At 56.9% G+C, this 16,013-nt stretch overlaps 1 protein-coding gene across 2 annotated transcripts in view; it reads right to left on the minus strand.

The window, feature by feature from the left end:
* Positions 1 to 1,731: 1,731 nt before the first annotated feature.
* PTPRF (protein tyrosine phosphatase receptor type F) overlaps positions 1,732 to 16,013 on the minus strand; it is an 84,978-nt gene continuing 70,696 nt past the window's right edge. For both annotated transcript variants that reach the window (XM_087446106.1, XM_087446105.1), the window contains 13 exons: positions 15,128 to 15,243; positions 10,478 to 10,575; positions 7,456 to 7,579; positions 7,112 to 7,287; positions 6,311 to 6,430; positions 5,836 to 5,990; positions 5,469 to 5,754; positions 5,188 to 5,366; positions 4,849 to 4,975; positions 4,495 to 4,620; positions 4,076 to 4,230; positions 3,852 to 3,987; positions 1,732 to 3,420 (listed from right to left, as the gene is read on the minus strand). In XM_087446106.1, the coding sequence (XP_087302232.1) occupies positions 3,352 to 3,420; positions 3,852 to 3,987; positions 4,076 to 4,230; positions 4,495 to 4,620; positions 4,849 to 4,975; positions 5,188 to 5,366; positions 5,469 to 5,754; positions 5,836 to 5,990; positions 6,311 to 6,430; positions 7,112 to 7,287; positions 7,456 to 7,579; positions 10,478 to 10,575; positions 15,128 to 15,243 (1,867 nt within the window). In that variant the 3' untranslated portion in view covers positions 1,732 to 3,351. The remainder of the gene's footprint in view (positions 3,421 to 3,851; positions 3,988 to 4,075; positions 4,231 to 4,494; positions 4,621 to 4,848; positions 4,976 to 5,187; positions 5,367 to 5,468; positions 5,755 to 5,835; positions 5,991 to 6,310; positions 6,431 to 7,111; positions 7,288 to 7,455; positions 7,580 to 10,477; positions 10,576 to 15,127; positions 15,244 to 16,013) is intronic.

Here is a 16,013-nt window from a genome sequence, read left to right on the forward strand (position 1 = left end):
GGAGGCCAAATGGGCAGAGTTGGGAGATTAGTTCTACGTGGGGGCGAGGAAGAGGTGCCTGATTGGGAAACCGGGTGGATGGCGGGCCCTGGAGGAGGAGTGGGTTTGGAGGTGGGGCGGGGGGCTGACAACAGGCGATAGAAAGGGCAGGGACTCTGCAGCAAACAGGACCGGGTGTGGGTCCCAGCTCTGGCGTTTACCTGCCCTGTGGTCTTTTGACAAGTTAATCCACGTCAGCCTCAGTCTTCTCTGAAGTGGAGGGAAGAGGATCTGCTCTGTGGGGTATTCCAAGGCCTAGGGATCACGTCCATAAAGCACTGTGCAGAGCGGCTGGGGCAGTTCTTATGCTCTTGTTCCTCAAGTGACAATCTGATATTTACCCCTCACTTGAAAATGTTTCATGGCTCATTCTTTTATCTAGCAAACAATCATTCAAATTTAATACCATCAAGAATAATGCAATATGGGGCCAGCCCAGTGGCACAAGCGGTTAAGTGCACGTGCTCTGCTGCGACAGCCCGGGTTCAGATCCCGGGCGCACACCAACGCACCGCTTGTCAGGCCATGCTGTGGCTGCGTCCCATATAAAGTGGAGGAAGATGGGCACAGATGTTAGCCCAGGGCCAGTCTTCCTCAGCACAAAGAGGAGGATTGGCAGATGTTAGCTCAGGGCTGATCTTCCTCACCAAAAAAAAAAAAAAGAACAACGCAATGAAGGTGTTGTTTTCCTGAGCAAATAGACATGCCACGCACTGAACCAGGTGCTGGGAAACCAAGAAGACCCATGGTCCCAGGCCCTGGTCCCTCACAGCCCTGAGGAGACAATGCCCACACTGGGGTACGGTGAGGACCGAGATGGAAGTGGCACAGGATGTGACAGACACACTTCACCTGCCAGGGACACCTGCATCCCTTTCACAACCAAATCAGACCCCTTCCTGCTTCCACTGCCTTCCTACCCCAATGTCTCACTACCCCAGTCATGCTACGCTCCTTGTAGTTTCTCACATTTGTTGGTCTGGTTCATGCTTCCCAGCCTTTCTACAAGTTGCTCTATCCGTAAGAAATGCTTTTCCCACCTTTTTAAACTAACCACTACCAATCCTATGAAACACTCAGAATCCAGCTTATGTCACCTCCTCCAAGAAGCCTTCCCTGACCCCTCCTGGGGTCAGGAGGTGCTGCATTGGTGCACCCACAGCACCTCTGTGTTGGGCTTGTCAAGACACTCTACAGTCTGGCCAGATGACCAAAGTGTCCAGTATCCACACTGCAAGAATTACAAAAGTCCTCACTAACCAACTTCTATACTGTCATGGCCTCCACTGCCACAGTGCCGGCCCTCTCCTCATAGCAGGGGAGGAGGAGGAGGTGATGGGAGAGGGGGAGTATGGCTCCCAGACAGGGGAGTCCCAGTACCCCCTGATGTGGCGACCCAGAACATCCTAAGGGTGAGGAGGGGCAAAGGGTATGCTCCCAGCCCAGGGAGCACCCATGTGAGGTGCTCTTTACACACACTGGTGGCTCAGGCCTGGCCCCTGGTGGCTCAGCCTTCAGGGTTTGTAACTAACTGCTTCTTTCTGAAAGTGGGCACCATGCCGGGAGCCCGTCTTTCACAAATACTCAGGACAACCTCACTGTCTCCTCAGGAGCAGCAAATCTCAGAACCTACCCCTAGATACTAACTTATAGAGCCCAGACTCTAGTTCCAGAAAGAGCTGAGACAGAGGCCCAGTTTGTAAGAAATCTGATTATTCAAATTTATTACCATCAAGAATTATGCAATGATGCTGTAGTTTTCTTAACAAATAGAAAACAGACTGTGTACAACAGTGAACTCTACAGCACTAGCATCCACAAGGTAAAAATGAATGTCTCATCCAACGTTACCAACCCTGGATTGTTGATCCTCACTGAGCCTAGCTAGATCTGGGGACATGGGCTTCACGTCCCTTGGCTAAAACCGCTATGCACCCTTCCCCGCCCCCACTTACCTACCTAGATAGTGCTGCCCAAAGGAAGAGGCCCTCTCCCTGCCCCTCAGCAAGCCAAGATAATAAGAATTGATTATAGTACCATTGAGAGAAGTCCAGTAGTCTTGCCACATTGGTTTACAAGGGCATCTTAAAGGAGTGGAACAGAGCGATGCTCAGGGGCTTTGAAAACAGCTGCAAACCAGGGAGGGAAATCACCTGGCCCCTGCTCTGAGGACAGATACATGCTCCCAGGCCCAGTGGCCTGGGCCTGGAAGGCTAGGGCGCCCCTGCCTGGCCCTGAGGAGTGCGGGGTGTGGCATACAACCTGCCCTGTGCCAACCACCTTGGCCACGTGGCCAGACCCACAGCCTACCAACACCCGCCATACCACAACGCTGGGGGCAGAAGTGACGCCCTGCGGCTCCTGGGGACCATGGGCGCGTGGAGCCACCTCCCCTCTCAGGGGTTGAAGCAGAGGCCAGGGGATGACTCTTTTTTTTTCTTGTGGTATTTTTTTTTTGATTTTTTTGTTTGTTTTTGTTTTTTGTCTTTGCTTTTTTTAACCTTTGCAAACACGATGGTGATGAGGAACGCCTTGCCAGGCTCCACCAGACACGCCTGTGGTTCTGGGCTGTGAGTGCTGAACACAGGGAACAGACGCCCGGGGATGAGTGTGTCCCCGCTCCCCCCGCCCACCACTGTCTGTGGGGCTGAAAATAAGGCTCTTCAGGAAAAACAAAACAAAACTTAGAAAAAAAAATTGTGTTTCCCTGCATTTGGCTGAAACAGGATCTTGTCTGAAGGGCTGGAAGAGCAGCCGGATCAGCAATGCCTCCGTGCAAGCTTGTGGCCCCAGCGCCACACACACAAGGGAGGCATGTTCCATCCTTCAGCGTAAGTCATACAAAAAAAGGATCCAGAGTGAACTCAAAAAAGAAAACCACATCCCAACCCCCACAGAGGCCCATTCTGCAGTTAAGAATTTGCGAAAAAGAAATATCAGAGGGAAGAAGCTCAAATCTCTCCATCTACCCCACTTAACGTATAAAAAAGGAGGCTTTGCCCCATCCCCACCCCATGAGAAGAAGCATGAGAAATGCGGCAGCAGGACACAGAGCTCGAAGGGGCTCCGAAGGGGCCTGGTGGACAAAGATGGCCACGCGCCTGCCTGCCGGCGCCAGCCCCTCGCCCAGGGGCGTTCTGGCCTCTCTGTCTGGTGTGGCAATGTTCCTGAAACGCTGTGATCCCAGTGGGCTGTGCTCTGCTAGCAACAGCATCTGTGCAGGAGGGCTGGACGATGGCCGTTATGGCTCAGAGGAGCTGGGTCCCCTCCGGAGCCCCCAGATGGGGGCGGCAGAGGAGAGGGGAACGGTAGTTACGTTGCATAGTGGTCAAAGCTGCCGAGGTACTCCAGGGCCGCGCGGTAGCACAGCTGGTACTGGTCCTGTGGGACAGCGGCTGGTCAGGGTGGGTGGTGCCAGCAGACACCCCCAACACATTGCCGAGGGCATCACACTGCAGCCATGGGGTTAGCCTCTGCTGGCCAGGAGCAGGTGCTAGACCCTGACATCAGTCCCAGGCAGTGTCCGGAGAGCCTGAAAGAACCTCTGAAGGCTCATCTCTCCCCCTTCCCCACCACCCACATCTACCTGCCTCCCCCCCAGCACGCCCCAGCCTGCGCACCCCGTAAGAACTGCCACATCCCACCCGAGCCGGGAGCCAGGCACACCACTGGTGCTCAGTGCAGAGCTGCCGAGGGAGGAGCACACCCTGCTCATCCTACCCCAGCACCTCAGGCACAGCAGGCAACGGTAAATGGCGGCGGCACGGGTCTGTGAGGAACCAGCCTGTGCATCAGCCAGCCGGCCCGCGTACCTCCGTCTGCACCATGGCTGGGCGCTGTGTGCGCAGCGTCTTCACGGTCTGGAACATGTCCACCACGCCCTCGTAGCGCATCCGCTCCAGGACGATGCTCAGAGTGATGAACACCCCGGTGCGGCCCACGCCAGCACTGCTCAGGGACAGCACTGGGTCAGGGGTCCTGCCCACCAGGCCTGCAGACCCCCACCCGCCCCAGCCCTCCATGGGGTCAGCCCCACCTGCAGTGCACCGTGATGGGCCCGTCCTGTCCGAACTGCTCCTTGGTCTTGTGCACCTGCCCAATGAAGTCGATGAAGCCCTCACCCGTCTTGGGCACGCCCTGCTCCGGCCAGTCTGTGAACTGGAACTGCCGGATCGTCCTCGACTGCCCATCCTAGGAGAGGCGGGCAGGTGACAGGGTGAGTGTATGTGCCTCAGGGTGCAGCCCCAGCAGGGCAGGCGGGTAGTACAATGACACAGGTAAGCACCTGTGGAGTCATCGCCCCCAAAGCCACTGGGAGATATGCTCACTCCCCCACACCCACACCCCCACCTCAGATTCCTATAGCTTGAGCCAGGGCAGCCCCCACCCCACGTGTGCTCAGGCAGTGTTACAGACACGCTTCCTGCAAACACACATTCCCCTGTCCCCACTCACCCGGGCGTCTGTGACCTTGAACTCACGCAGGATATACTGGGGCATGTTATACTCGGCCATCGGGTCAACAACAAAGTACTGGTAGCGAGCAGAGCGCTCTGCTGGCCAGTACTGGTGGCATTTCTCCTGTGGACAAACAGCCCGGCCCCCATGATCAGGTGGGGAGGAATGGGGCATGCAAGCTCCAAGTTTCAGAGGGTTCTGGGGCAGGCCGCCTCAGGTGGTGATAATGGGGGTCTGAGGCTATGCTGACGGGAGGCTGGGTGTGAAAGGAGTGAGCAGTGAAGGGGTGGCTGGGGTGCTCCAGGTATGAGAAGGGCCCTGGCGGGGGGGGGGCGGGGGGGCGCGCCTCACCCTGCCCATCTCCCGAAGCCTGGTCAGCATGACGATGATTGTGGAGTTGTGCTCCCACAGCATGCGCCAGAAGTCCTCGGTGCTCTCTGCCAGAGGCCCTTGTGTGGCTATGTAGGCTTTCTGTTGTCTGGGGTGGACATAAGACTGGCCATGTTGGAGATGCTGCTGTCCCCAGAGTCTCCCCAAGACTGCCGAGTCCCTTGGGGCATTGCTCAGATCACCCTTCCTCCAGGAAGCCCACTCTGGTCTTCTGGGCTGGCCCTAATCTGTTGCGCCCCAACCAGCCAGGTGTAGGCCCAGGTACCCGCAAGCGTGGTGGGCAGTCACAAGTGTGCTGACCTATAGCCATCCAGGAAGCTGGCATTGATGTAGTCAGAGCCCTCTACGCCACGGATGGGCTGCAGACACACTCGGGTCAATTCATAGGGCATGATGTTCACCAGGCGGTTCTTAAACTTGTTGCAGGGCAGGTTGGCGCTGATGAAGCGGGATGTGTGGGCCTTAGAGCTGGCCAGCAACTAGCAAGAGGGAGGGGCTGGTCAAGCCTGGCTTCCTGGGGAGATCATCCCCATGACCCCATCCAGGCCCCTGGAGTCTGGCAGGCCTACCCCTGACCCCACCTTGAACTCGAGCTCCATGGCGGTCACACTCTCCCCAGGAGGCACTTGGCCCAGCTTCTGGATGTGGGCATAGAGGTTGCGGGCGGGCACCTCTGTGTGTCCACACGTGGCGGCCTCGAGCAGCGCCTCGTGGATGAACACATACTGGTCTTCTGTCTGCACCATGTAGTTCCGCTGCGATCGCATGCACGTCACGTGGCCGTAGATGTCGACTGTCTTCTCATGCTTCATCCGCTCCAGCATGGCATCAATGACGATGAAGCAGCCCGTGCGGCCCACGCCCGCGCTGCAGGACACGGGCTCAGCTCGGGGCAGAGGCCCACCCCACCTCCCACCCCACCCCTGTGGTGGCGCTCCAGCCCCTCACCTGCAGTGCACCACCATGGGCCCTGCATCTAGCGGGTTGCAGGCCTTGACCCGCCGCAGGAAGGCCAGGGTGGGGGTTGGGTACTCGGGAACCCCATGGTCTGGCCAGGCCATGAACTGGAACTGGCGCAGTTCCCGCTTCTCACTGGAGCCACTCTGGGGAGGAAAGCGGAGAGAGACAGTGTGACTAGGGGTCTGCCTGCTACAGCCTCAGGGCAGGGTGACCCGCCACTGGGGCCACACCCATCGCTCTCGCACAGAACTCCGAAGCCACACGGGGCAGCCTGGAGGAGCTCACCATGCTGTTCCCATTCACTCCACTCATGCCACCAGCCGTCAAAAAGCATTCACACACCTGCGAGACCCTGACCCCCACAGTGAGTTCCTGCTCCCCCCTGCACCCCACAGCACACCATGCTCACACCACTGTCCTTACAGGGACCGGGGTGGGGACAAGCACTGGGGCAGGGCCATACCCTGTGGAGCGCGAAGGTGCGCACAGTATAAGTGGCCAGCTCCACTGTGTCCAGTAGGGTCACCTGAATAAGGCCATAGGTCTCAGTGCCACGGGCTGGCCAGTACTGATCGCACTTCACCTGCAGAGGGATAAGCAGGGCAGGGTACAAGGGTGTCTGGAGGTGCCCAAAGGTTCAGATGGGCATGGGCCCCAGGGCAGAAGCAGAGTGGAAGGTCTAGCCTACCTGGCTGCAAGCCCCCAGCCCCGGACTCTCAGATCCACCATGCCACCCTCACCAGCCACAGTGGGTTCTCAGACCAGAACTGAAAATTATTTATTCATGGCCAGATTGCACCAGGCACATTTTCTACCAAATTTACCCATAATGTTTATGCACCATTTTCAAGCTCTGTAAATTTTATGTTCCAGTCAATGCTTTGTGGTATAAAAGCAGATAACAGCAGCTCTTTTCACTAATTAACTTAGGAGATGTGTTAATGCCCAGGAACACTCCAGCATCTGGAGAACATGTGAACATCCCAGAAACATGCAGGCAACTAGGAAACACATTAACATTCCTGGAAAATGACAGTATCTGGTGCAACATATTAACATCCTAAGAACTCACTACCATCTGGGGAACAGGCCACATCCAGGAACACCCACCAGCTGGGGAACATGATAACACTCCAGGACAACAACAGCACTTGGGGATCCCTTGAGAAGTTTCTTCCCACAGGGACAGAAAAAGATGCCTGCAGTCACCTGGTGGCTGAGTATTTCCCACCCCACCTCCTAGCAGGGCCCTGCACAGTCCTACCCGGGACTTCTCCTCCAGCCGCGTCATCATGACCACAGAGGCTGTGCGCTGTTCCCACACCATCCGCCAGAAATCGCCCATGGTCTCGGGTAGCGGGCCTTGTGTGGCAATGTAGGCATTCTGCTTGCGGTAGCCATCGATGTAGTTGGCATTGATGTAGTCGCTCCCTGGGACACCTATGGACAGGAAGGGACACGGGAGAACATTACCCCAGGGCCCCCAGCCCAGCCCACCGTTCCTTGGTGCACCCCTGGGATGCGTGGGCCTCTTCTGTAGGATGAAATGTCACCCCAGCAGCAAGGAGGAGGAAAGCAAGGGGTTGGGAGGGGGGCCCCCTGGCTCACCATCGATGGAGGTGAGGATGACTCGAGAGTGGTCGTAGGCGATGACATTTGCGTAGCGGTTCTTGGGCTTGTTCACCTCCAGGTTTGAATTCTCCCATGTGAACTGCTGACCAGGGTCAATGGACTGCAGGGAATGGAGAGGGCAAGGGGGTGGGGTAAGAGCTGAGGTCCACCTACTGTCCTCAGGGGGACTCAGACTTCCAGGTGGTACCCACATCCTGCCTTTGCCCTATGCCACAGCCAGCCCCTGTATCCTATGGTAGGCACCAGCTCCCCCAGCATGGAGCTCAGAGGCCACCACATCCCCTGTCAGGAAGGTGATGGACCAAAGACACCTCTGACCATGGTACCAAACCCCCTTGCCCAGCAGAGTGGCCAGGGATAGGGTGAGGGTGGGGTAAGTCCCTGAAGCCCTGTTCCCAACTAACGAAATGAGTGGAAAGCAAGACGAAGCGATGGTAGCCAGCTGTGCGGTACCCGACACTGCTGAGGGCTCTGGACACCCGCCGCCCCACCTTGTCCAGCTCTCTTCTACCTCTCTGGCTGCTCCTTCTGTCTTCTCTCCTTCCGCCTGCCCTTCCCATGGGCAGGACACAGTGCTCTCTCAGGGTTCATTCTGGGCCCTCTTGGCACTCTACAACCGTTTGCTGGGGGCCCTCATTTGCTTGCAGGATCTTCCATCCGCATGCTGGAACTGCCCATAAACCCAGCTGCAGCCCAGGGTCTCCCCTGCGCTCCCATCTGTAGAGCTAGCAGACTCCTGACATCCCCACCTGGAGGCCTCATAGGTCCTTCAATCCCAACCCTGGCCAAGCTGAGTTCATCAGCTTCCCCTCCAAAACTAGCTCTGCTGCTGCGACTCCATCTCGGTGAAAGGCACTGTCACCCGTTTACCCAAAACCCCAGCCAGAACTCACAAGGCATCCTCACAACTCCTCTGTGCCCCATCCCAGCAGTCACCATGTCCTGGTGCGCCCCCACCCTGGCTCTCTCCAACTTGCTGCCACTGGCCTCAGCCAAGCCACCCCAACTCAGACATGGGCATCTCCCTGCCTCTTCGCTTTTGCCCCACTCTGACGCACTGTGTCCTGCAGCCAGAACAATCCTTATGAAATGCAGATCTGATTATTGACTTCCTGATTCAACACCTTCCATGGCTCTCACCGCCTCAGATGATAAGAACAACAGCTGAGTCTTGGTGAGAACATGTGCCCGGCACTCTTCTAAGCATCTGCACGTGTTCCCTCATCTAATCCTCCGGTGAAACAGGTCCTGTCATACCCTCCTCTTATGGACGGATACAGCCTTGAGTTCTCAGCGGAGCACACGACGGCCTCCGTGTTTTGTCGCCAGTCTGTGACTTACCACAGGACAGCACATGCTGCTTCCGTGAGACCCCTCAGCACACCCCACCCATCAGCCTACTTTGGTGCTGTCGGCCTACCTTCTCCCCACGTGTGTCCTACTTCACACTAGGGCAACTGTCATATCCACTGGTGATCACCTGACTGCACCTGGCTCCTCACTGACTGAGCTCCCTGAGGTCGTCTGTCTCCATACCTCTGGCACCCTGCACAGGGACTGACACATGGTAAGTGCTCGACAATGCGCAATGAATGAATGACTGACCGTTAAAGGTAACACAGCTATGGGATCCTGGCTGAGGGAAAGCCCATGGCAGGCTGGGGTGGCCAGAGAAGGCTTCCTGGAGGAGGAGGGTCTTATAAGGAAAGCTCAGACTGGAGGAGAGAAGTGGGAAGAAGGTGGAAGGGAAAACGCTGTGAGCCCAGACAGTGAGGTGCAGAGCCTCGTCAGAAGAAAGGGCAGGTGTGGGACACGGGACTGGATGAGTGTGGGCAGAAAACCATGGATGGCCTTCCCTGCTAGATAGACGACTGAAGGCAAAGAGCCCAACTCACCCACTTTGCTACCCTCACAGCTCAGCCTTATGCAAAGCAGGGCCCCGGGGGATGCTCTACAGGGAGAGGCAGCACACCCTCCCTGCAGCAGATGTGTTCATCAATTTGCCTGCCAAGCTCAACCTCCTCTGCAGAAACCTGACCCACAGTCCCTGGGAGGGGGATCTTGGTACCCTAGGATGCCACGCACAGCTAAGGGTGGACATCTGACCAGAAGTGGAGCAAACTCCCAGGTTGGGCTGAGCCAGTCCATCCATCAGCTATCATCCGCCACTGATCAAGGGTGAATCCTGTGCCAGCCCTCCACCGGGAGCTGGGCAAAGAGCAGGGGCCGAGGCACTCCTCCGTCTGTGCTCCTTAGAGTGAGTGGGGCTCTCCTTTATCACCTCCTTCTTCAGCAAAGCCTCTCCCCAGCTGGGAGGGCTGGAAGCCCTCAGACCCCAGGCCAAGGGAGCAGTGCTCTGAAGTCTGAGCCCCCGGCATGCAGGAGTCAAGGGCAGAGTGAAGTGAGCACATGGGGGACCCTGAGCAGGGGGTGTGTGCAGCCTGAGCAGCAAGCCCCGAATCCCCGACTCCCTGTCTCTGTGATCTGTGTGCTCTGAGCACAGCTGGGAGCACCCGCATGTGCAGAGCACCGGCTGTCAGGAGGCCTGGGTTTGAATCCTGGCTCCACTACTCATCAGCTGTGTGACCTTGGTCAAGTCACTTCCCCTCTCTGAGCCTCAGCTTCCTCATCTAGAACATGGGATGGTAACAGTACCCCTTGCACAGGGGGAAGACTGAAGGAGACGATGCATGCCAAGTGCCTAGCCCGGTGCCGGCCTGCAGTAAGCTCTTGAAAATGTCAGCTGTTATTACTGATCTCTGTGTGTCTACGTGACCTGCTGTCTGCCTCTGTTAGCATCTGGGCAGGTGTCTGCGTGTCCAGACCCGGGATGCGTGAAAGGGCCTTGGTCAGGCGCCATGCTGACCCCTCCCACCTGTGTTCCAGGGAAGCCTGGAGCACCCCCACCCCCACACACACAGTTGGGCCCTGAGGCGGGATGGGAGCTGGCATGGGGCTAGGCCCAGGCCAGGCACATGGTGGTGGGCAGGCGCCTCACCTCATACTCCTGAGAGAACTTGAGGCCATCGTTGGCTCTGAGGCGCTCGATGTTGTCCGCGAGGTCAGTGATGGGGATGGGCGGGTGGTCTCGCATGCCTGGGGGAGGGGGCACACAGCACACAGAGGCAGAGTTAGCATGAGGCCTGAGCAGGGTGGTGGAGACAACCCCAACGCACGTATGTGAACACGTGTGACCATGGAGCACTTGGCACTGTTGGCATGGAGACAGCGGCACATGCGGCGACAGGGATGGCAGAGCACACAGCGGCTGGAGGAGGGAGAGGACAGAGAGGGAAGTGTGTGTGCTGTGAGCACGTCTGTGTGACACGGCGCTGAGCAGGGGCACCAGGGCCCTCCCTGGTGGGTTCTCAAGAGGGACGAGAGGCTTCCTTTCTCCCTGGCTGGGGCTGGAAGCCCAGGTCGGGGACGACTGACAGGATGGGGCTGTGGGCTTCTTCAGCCTTCACACCCGCCCAAGGGCCCTGCCTGTGGACAGCCCTCCTGCCCCTCACTGGCGCCAGTCACCATGGGAGACTCAGTGACATCATAGGCCCTGCACGGAGCGTGTGGATGGGGTGGTCACGAAGCACGGAGACGTGGCAGAGTGACATGGAAGAACACGGAGAGAGCAGCAGAGACGAGGAGGGAGATGTGGAGACAAGGAGATGGGAAGGACACCCAGAGCGGGGCCAGACTGAGACTGGGGGCGAGAGAGACAGAGAGAGAGAGATGGGGCCAGCAGGAGGGAAAGCAGGACAGAAGCAAGTTGGGGAGAGGGGAGGATGGAGGAGGAAAAACATGAGGAGAAGGAAGAGGAAAGGGGAGGGAAGAATCCAAGAAAGAAGGGAGGCGAAGAGGTGAGAGAAAGTAGAGGAAACAGACACAGAAGCCAGAGTAGCCCCCAAACATGGGAACTTGGAAAACTAACTTGAGATATTCGGGCAACTGGGGACACTGGAACCTGCAGAGAAAACAGACAAAAAACAACAGGGCAAGAGAGGAAGGCCTGTTAACCTTCTCTGGGTACCTCACTGTCAGACACGGTGAGGGGCTGAGGGGGCTGGGGCGTGGGGGCCGACGGGGCAGTGAGGGGCCTTGGGCTGTGGGGCAAGTCCCCCCACGGCTCCCACCCAGAGCCCAGCGCTTCCGACCCCTGGGGCCCTCGGTGGGCCTCTTTTCATGACTAAATTCTAAGTCCAAATCAACCCCCTCTGGTATCAAAATTGACCTTGGCTATTTTTGGATGATTTGGGAAAAAGGAAGCATGCTTTTGTACGGAGAGAGGAGGTGCGTACGGCAAGAAACAAAAGTGCAAGAGAATATGCAGATGAGGACTGTATGACTCCTCCAGCTTTTCTGTGGGTTTGAAAAATTTTCAGAATAAAAATTAAATCAACAGGAGAAAAAAAATGTTTACTGAACTAAAAAAATATGAAGGAAACCCTCAGCCGTGGAGAGTGCCGCCACCCCTGCTGACCCTCCTGTTGTCCCTTCTCGTCCCTGGTTCACTCAACACACCGAGTGCTGCCAGCACCCTGGGGACCGCCCACCCATGTCCACAGGGGAAGCCTCTCCCGGCCAGTAGCCTCGGTTCCTCCGTCTCCACACCTCTGGTGATCCTCACGGGGCCACTTCCAACGGCCTGACCTGGGCTACAGCCTCCTGCGCCCCGTGCTTCTCCACAGCAGACTTCCTATTCTTCATCCCTCCCAGGGTCCTCTCAGATCCCTGCCATTTCCCTGGGGTCCCTGCAGCCACAGAGATTTTGGAGCCATTCCTGGGCCCTCACGCTGCTCAGCAATCCTCCCGGGCCCACCTGTTCTGCACCCACAGCCATGCCACAGCTTCTCTCATGACCTTGCTCTCAACACTTCTCATCCTGGAGAAAACCGGTCTTTAGCTGAGAACTCCAGCAACGTGTTACACCGACTTCACCTGCCTCCCATTGTCTCCTGGCCTAGAGCTCAGAGAGGCGTCCCCACACCCTGTCCCCAGGCTAAGTGTTCTTGTCTAGCAGGTCAGCACCCCCACCCCTGCATCTCAAATGCTCATGCAAACGACTACTGTCCATAAACAATTTCCATGTTGGAGGAAAGAAAAATCCTTTTTCGATCCCACAAGTCTCTCTCCTCTCTCGCTGTGGTCCTGTCCATCTGATCCTTCACACCTGGTCTCTGAAAGGCTTTCTCCACTTGCTCATTCCCCACTCACTGCTCCTCAACCCACTAAAACTCAGCCACCACGCTCTCTCCAAGGTGCCAACTACTGAATCCAATGGTCTTCCTGCTCCTCTAAATCCCCGAATCCCCCTGGCACGCAGCCCTCTCGGCCGAGCTCACTACACTCCTGTTCTCTCTCTCTCTCTCTCTCTATTGTGCGCACACGCTGCTCCTTCCTAACCCTTTTGGCTACTCTGCACTCATCTTTCCTCAACATTTCACCTTCTTCCCTGGCTGTTCTTCCGCCCCTCTCTTCTTCTCCCTGTCTACTGGGAGAGCCCACCTGTTCTTGGGCTGGGACCACTGCATGCTCCTCGGCACCTCCCACGCCTGTGGTTTCGGCATGGAGGTCCAAACCCACAGACCTGACTGCTGCCTGCACCCCCCGTGGCCCCCAGCTTCCTCACCCATGTGGAAGCAAGCCCAAGCCTGGCTGTCCGTGCCCCCTCCATGCTTCTTGAGTCTGCCCTTCCCTCCACCCCCACGGCCACCCCCCACGTCCAGGTCCTCAGCATCCTTCACTTACTCCGTGGCCTTCTAAGCAGTCTCCCTCCCCAGTTTCTCCCCCTCCAATCTGTCCTCCACACAGCAGCCAGAGCGGTATTTCTACAGCACAATTCTGACCGTGCTGCTCCCCTGCTGAAAACCTTTAGTGCCTTCCTGGTGCCCTCAAGGTGAAGTCAAACCCCTGGCACTCAGGTTCCTCTGTGACTGGATCCCCACCTAACCCTCTGGTCTTGTCTCGGGGCTCTCAATACCCCAACTCCAATGGCGCACAACACTCAACGCCCCTGAGCCACCTCTGCACGTGCTACTTCCACTGAAAGGAGCTACCTCCCACCCCCTCTTTGTTCAACTAATGAATGCTCTGGAATTAGTCCAGAGGGGCTCGGCATCCCTTCTTGGAGGAGGCTTCTTGGCCCTCCAGGCCCCCAGCACCCTGGTGCTTTGCTTCCTCACAGATATGATCATGCCAGGTTGCAACAGCCTGCTAGGTCTGCCTGGCTCTCTCTCTCAGAACACGTACTCTTGGAACTTAGTCACCATGTTGTGAGGGAGCCCAGGCCACATGAAGAGGCCTCATGTGGTAGTCACAGCTGACAACCCCAGGTGGGCTCATAGCTGACTCTAGCATCAACTCCTAGACGTTAATGAATGAATCTTCAGAATTCAGGGGTTGGCAAACTTTTCCATAAAAGGCCAGAAAGTAAATATTTTTTGCTTTGTGGACATATGGTATCTATTGTATCTAGTTAACTCTGCCCTGGTAGTATGAAAATAGCCAGAGACAATACACAAATGAATGAGCACGGCTGTGTCCCAATAAAACTCTATGTGAAAAAACAGGTGGTGGCTGCATCTGGCCACGGGCCATAGTTTGCCGACCCATTTGCTTTAAATGATTCTAGCTCCCAGCCTTCAAGTCTTCCATGTGAGGGCCCAGACATTCTGGAACAGACAAGCTGTTCCTGCTGTACTCCTGTCTGAATTTCTGACTCACAAAAACTGTGAGCGATAATACATTAACTATTGTTTTAAGCCATTAGATTTTGGGGTAATTTAATATGCAGTAATAACTAGCTCATATATACACAAACCCTGTGTGCATGTGTTAGTTCACTCATTCATTCTGCTGTGTGTTTATTTCCCAGGCATTCGATAAGAATCCACCATGTGTACAATCCAAGAGATGGCAGATGAACAAGACAAAGTTCCTGGCTCCACAGAGCTCAGACTATATCAATGCACTTCTAGCTCAAAATAACAGGTGTCATGATGGAAGAAGCAGAGAGCTTCCAAGAGCTGAGAAGGAACAACCAGGCCTGTGTGGGGGCTGGAGAGGGCTGGGAGGCTTTACCCAGGGGAGAGGTCTGAGCTGTGTCGGCTGGGGCATGGGGAGTAAGTGACACTTCAGGTAGAAGGGACAGCCAGACAGCCACGTGAGAGTGGTTGGAGAAGGAAGGGCAGGCACCAAGCCCTGTGTGGGGTCCCTGTGCTCGCAAGGTAAGTCTGGGGCTAGCCTCCAGGAAGGGTCAGATGCGGGTGCCCCATCCCACCACAAGTGTCTGATGCGGCGTTTCCCACCAACACACCCCTGTGTCACGTGGAGGGACCATGGTGCAGGCACAGATGCTAGCCACCCATACCTGGGACGTGGGCTCTGTGAGGGTCTTTAGCCCATATCCAGAAGCCTTGACCAAAGATGAGGCAGAGGCTAAGCAGCTGGGCCTCCTCTGAGAGGCTCCCGGGCCCTGGGGCGCCTGTCCAGCTGCTGGATATAGGAGCTCCTCAGTCACTTCAGCAAAGTGGACGGGTACAGGGAGGAGGGCAAAGAGGAGGACCAGGAACAGGAAATGGGGGCACAAGGCCAGGGCCCCTTGGAGGAGACCCCAGGGACCTGCAGTGCTGGGCTGGGGGAGCAGCCCTACCTGGGGTCTGGTAGTTGAGCCTCCGCATCTCCACGGGATCGGAGGAGTGGGCCAGCAAGGAGTCCTTCAGCCCAATTGACTGCTCATCCTTAGACGACGGGGAGTGGGTCCTTTTCCTGAAGAGGCAGGACGGTTGGTAAGAACCCGAGGTCCAGATGGAAGACAGGGACGCACGGTATGGCTAGCTGCCATAGAGCTCCTGAGTCCACAGCTCTGTCCCCCCCACCGCCCCACCCCCTCCTGGGGTCTCTGAGCATGGAGGAGCCAGGGACAGAGCAGCTTCAACATGGAAAACATGGGTGTGGGGGGGAGACAGCAGGAGTGGGGAGTGGACAGAGGGCCAGTGCAGCCAGGGAGGAAGGGGGTTGCGGAGGCTGGTGGCTCCTTCTGACAGAGGGCACTCCCGGGGAGTGGCTGCTGTCCCCAAGGCCGCCACAGCTGAGGCAGCAGGAGCCATCAGGAATAAACATGCAAATGACACATAAGACACGCCAACATCACAAAGAGCTGGGCCCCAGGCGTCAGGCTCTGGGTGTCACGGTCAATGCCCCCCGCGGCAGGGGAGGGACAAGGAAGGTGTCACCCGAGCCAGGCAGAGTCCCCCCTCGCTGGCCTTAGCTCCCCTGTCTACAAGGACAGGGTCAGAGACAGACTATGGGGTCCAGCTGCTGATAAGCATCCAGGGGCCGCTTCTGCTTGGTGGACATGGGTGTGTTTGGGGAGGAAGAACTAGCGTGAGTGTGCATGAGTGTGTAGCAGCACACACTTCCCCACTGCCCAGCAGCCAGTGCTCTTTGCACAAACACAAGACTCTGTCCCCTGCAGCACGCAGGTAATCTCAGAACTGGGAGCCTGGTGGAAGGCTCTGGCGAGCTCAGAGTCAGTC

The sequence above is a fragment of the Ceratotherium simum genome, chromosome 22, assembly GCF_057802395.1.
Source record: "Ceratotherium simum simum isolate JZ-2026a chromosome 22, ASM5780239v1, whole genome shotgun sequence".
Taxonomy (NCBI): Eukaryota; Metazoa; Chordata; class Mammalia; order Perissodactyla; family Rhinocerotidae; genus Ceratotherium; species Ceratotherium simum.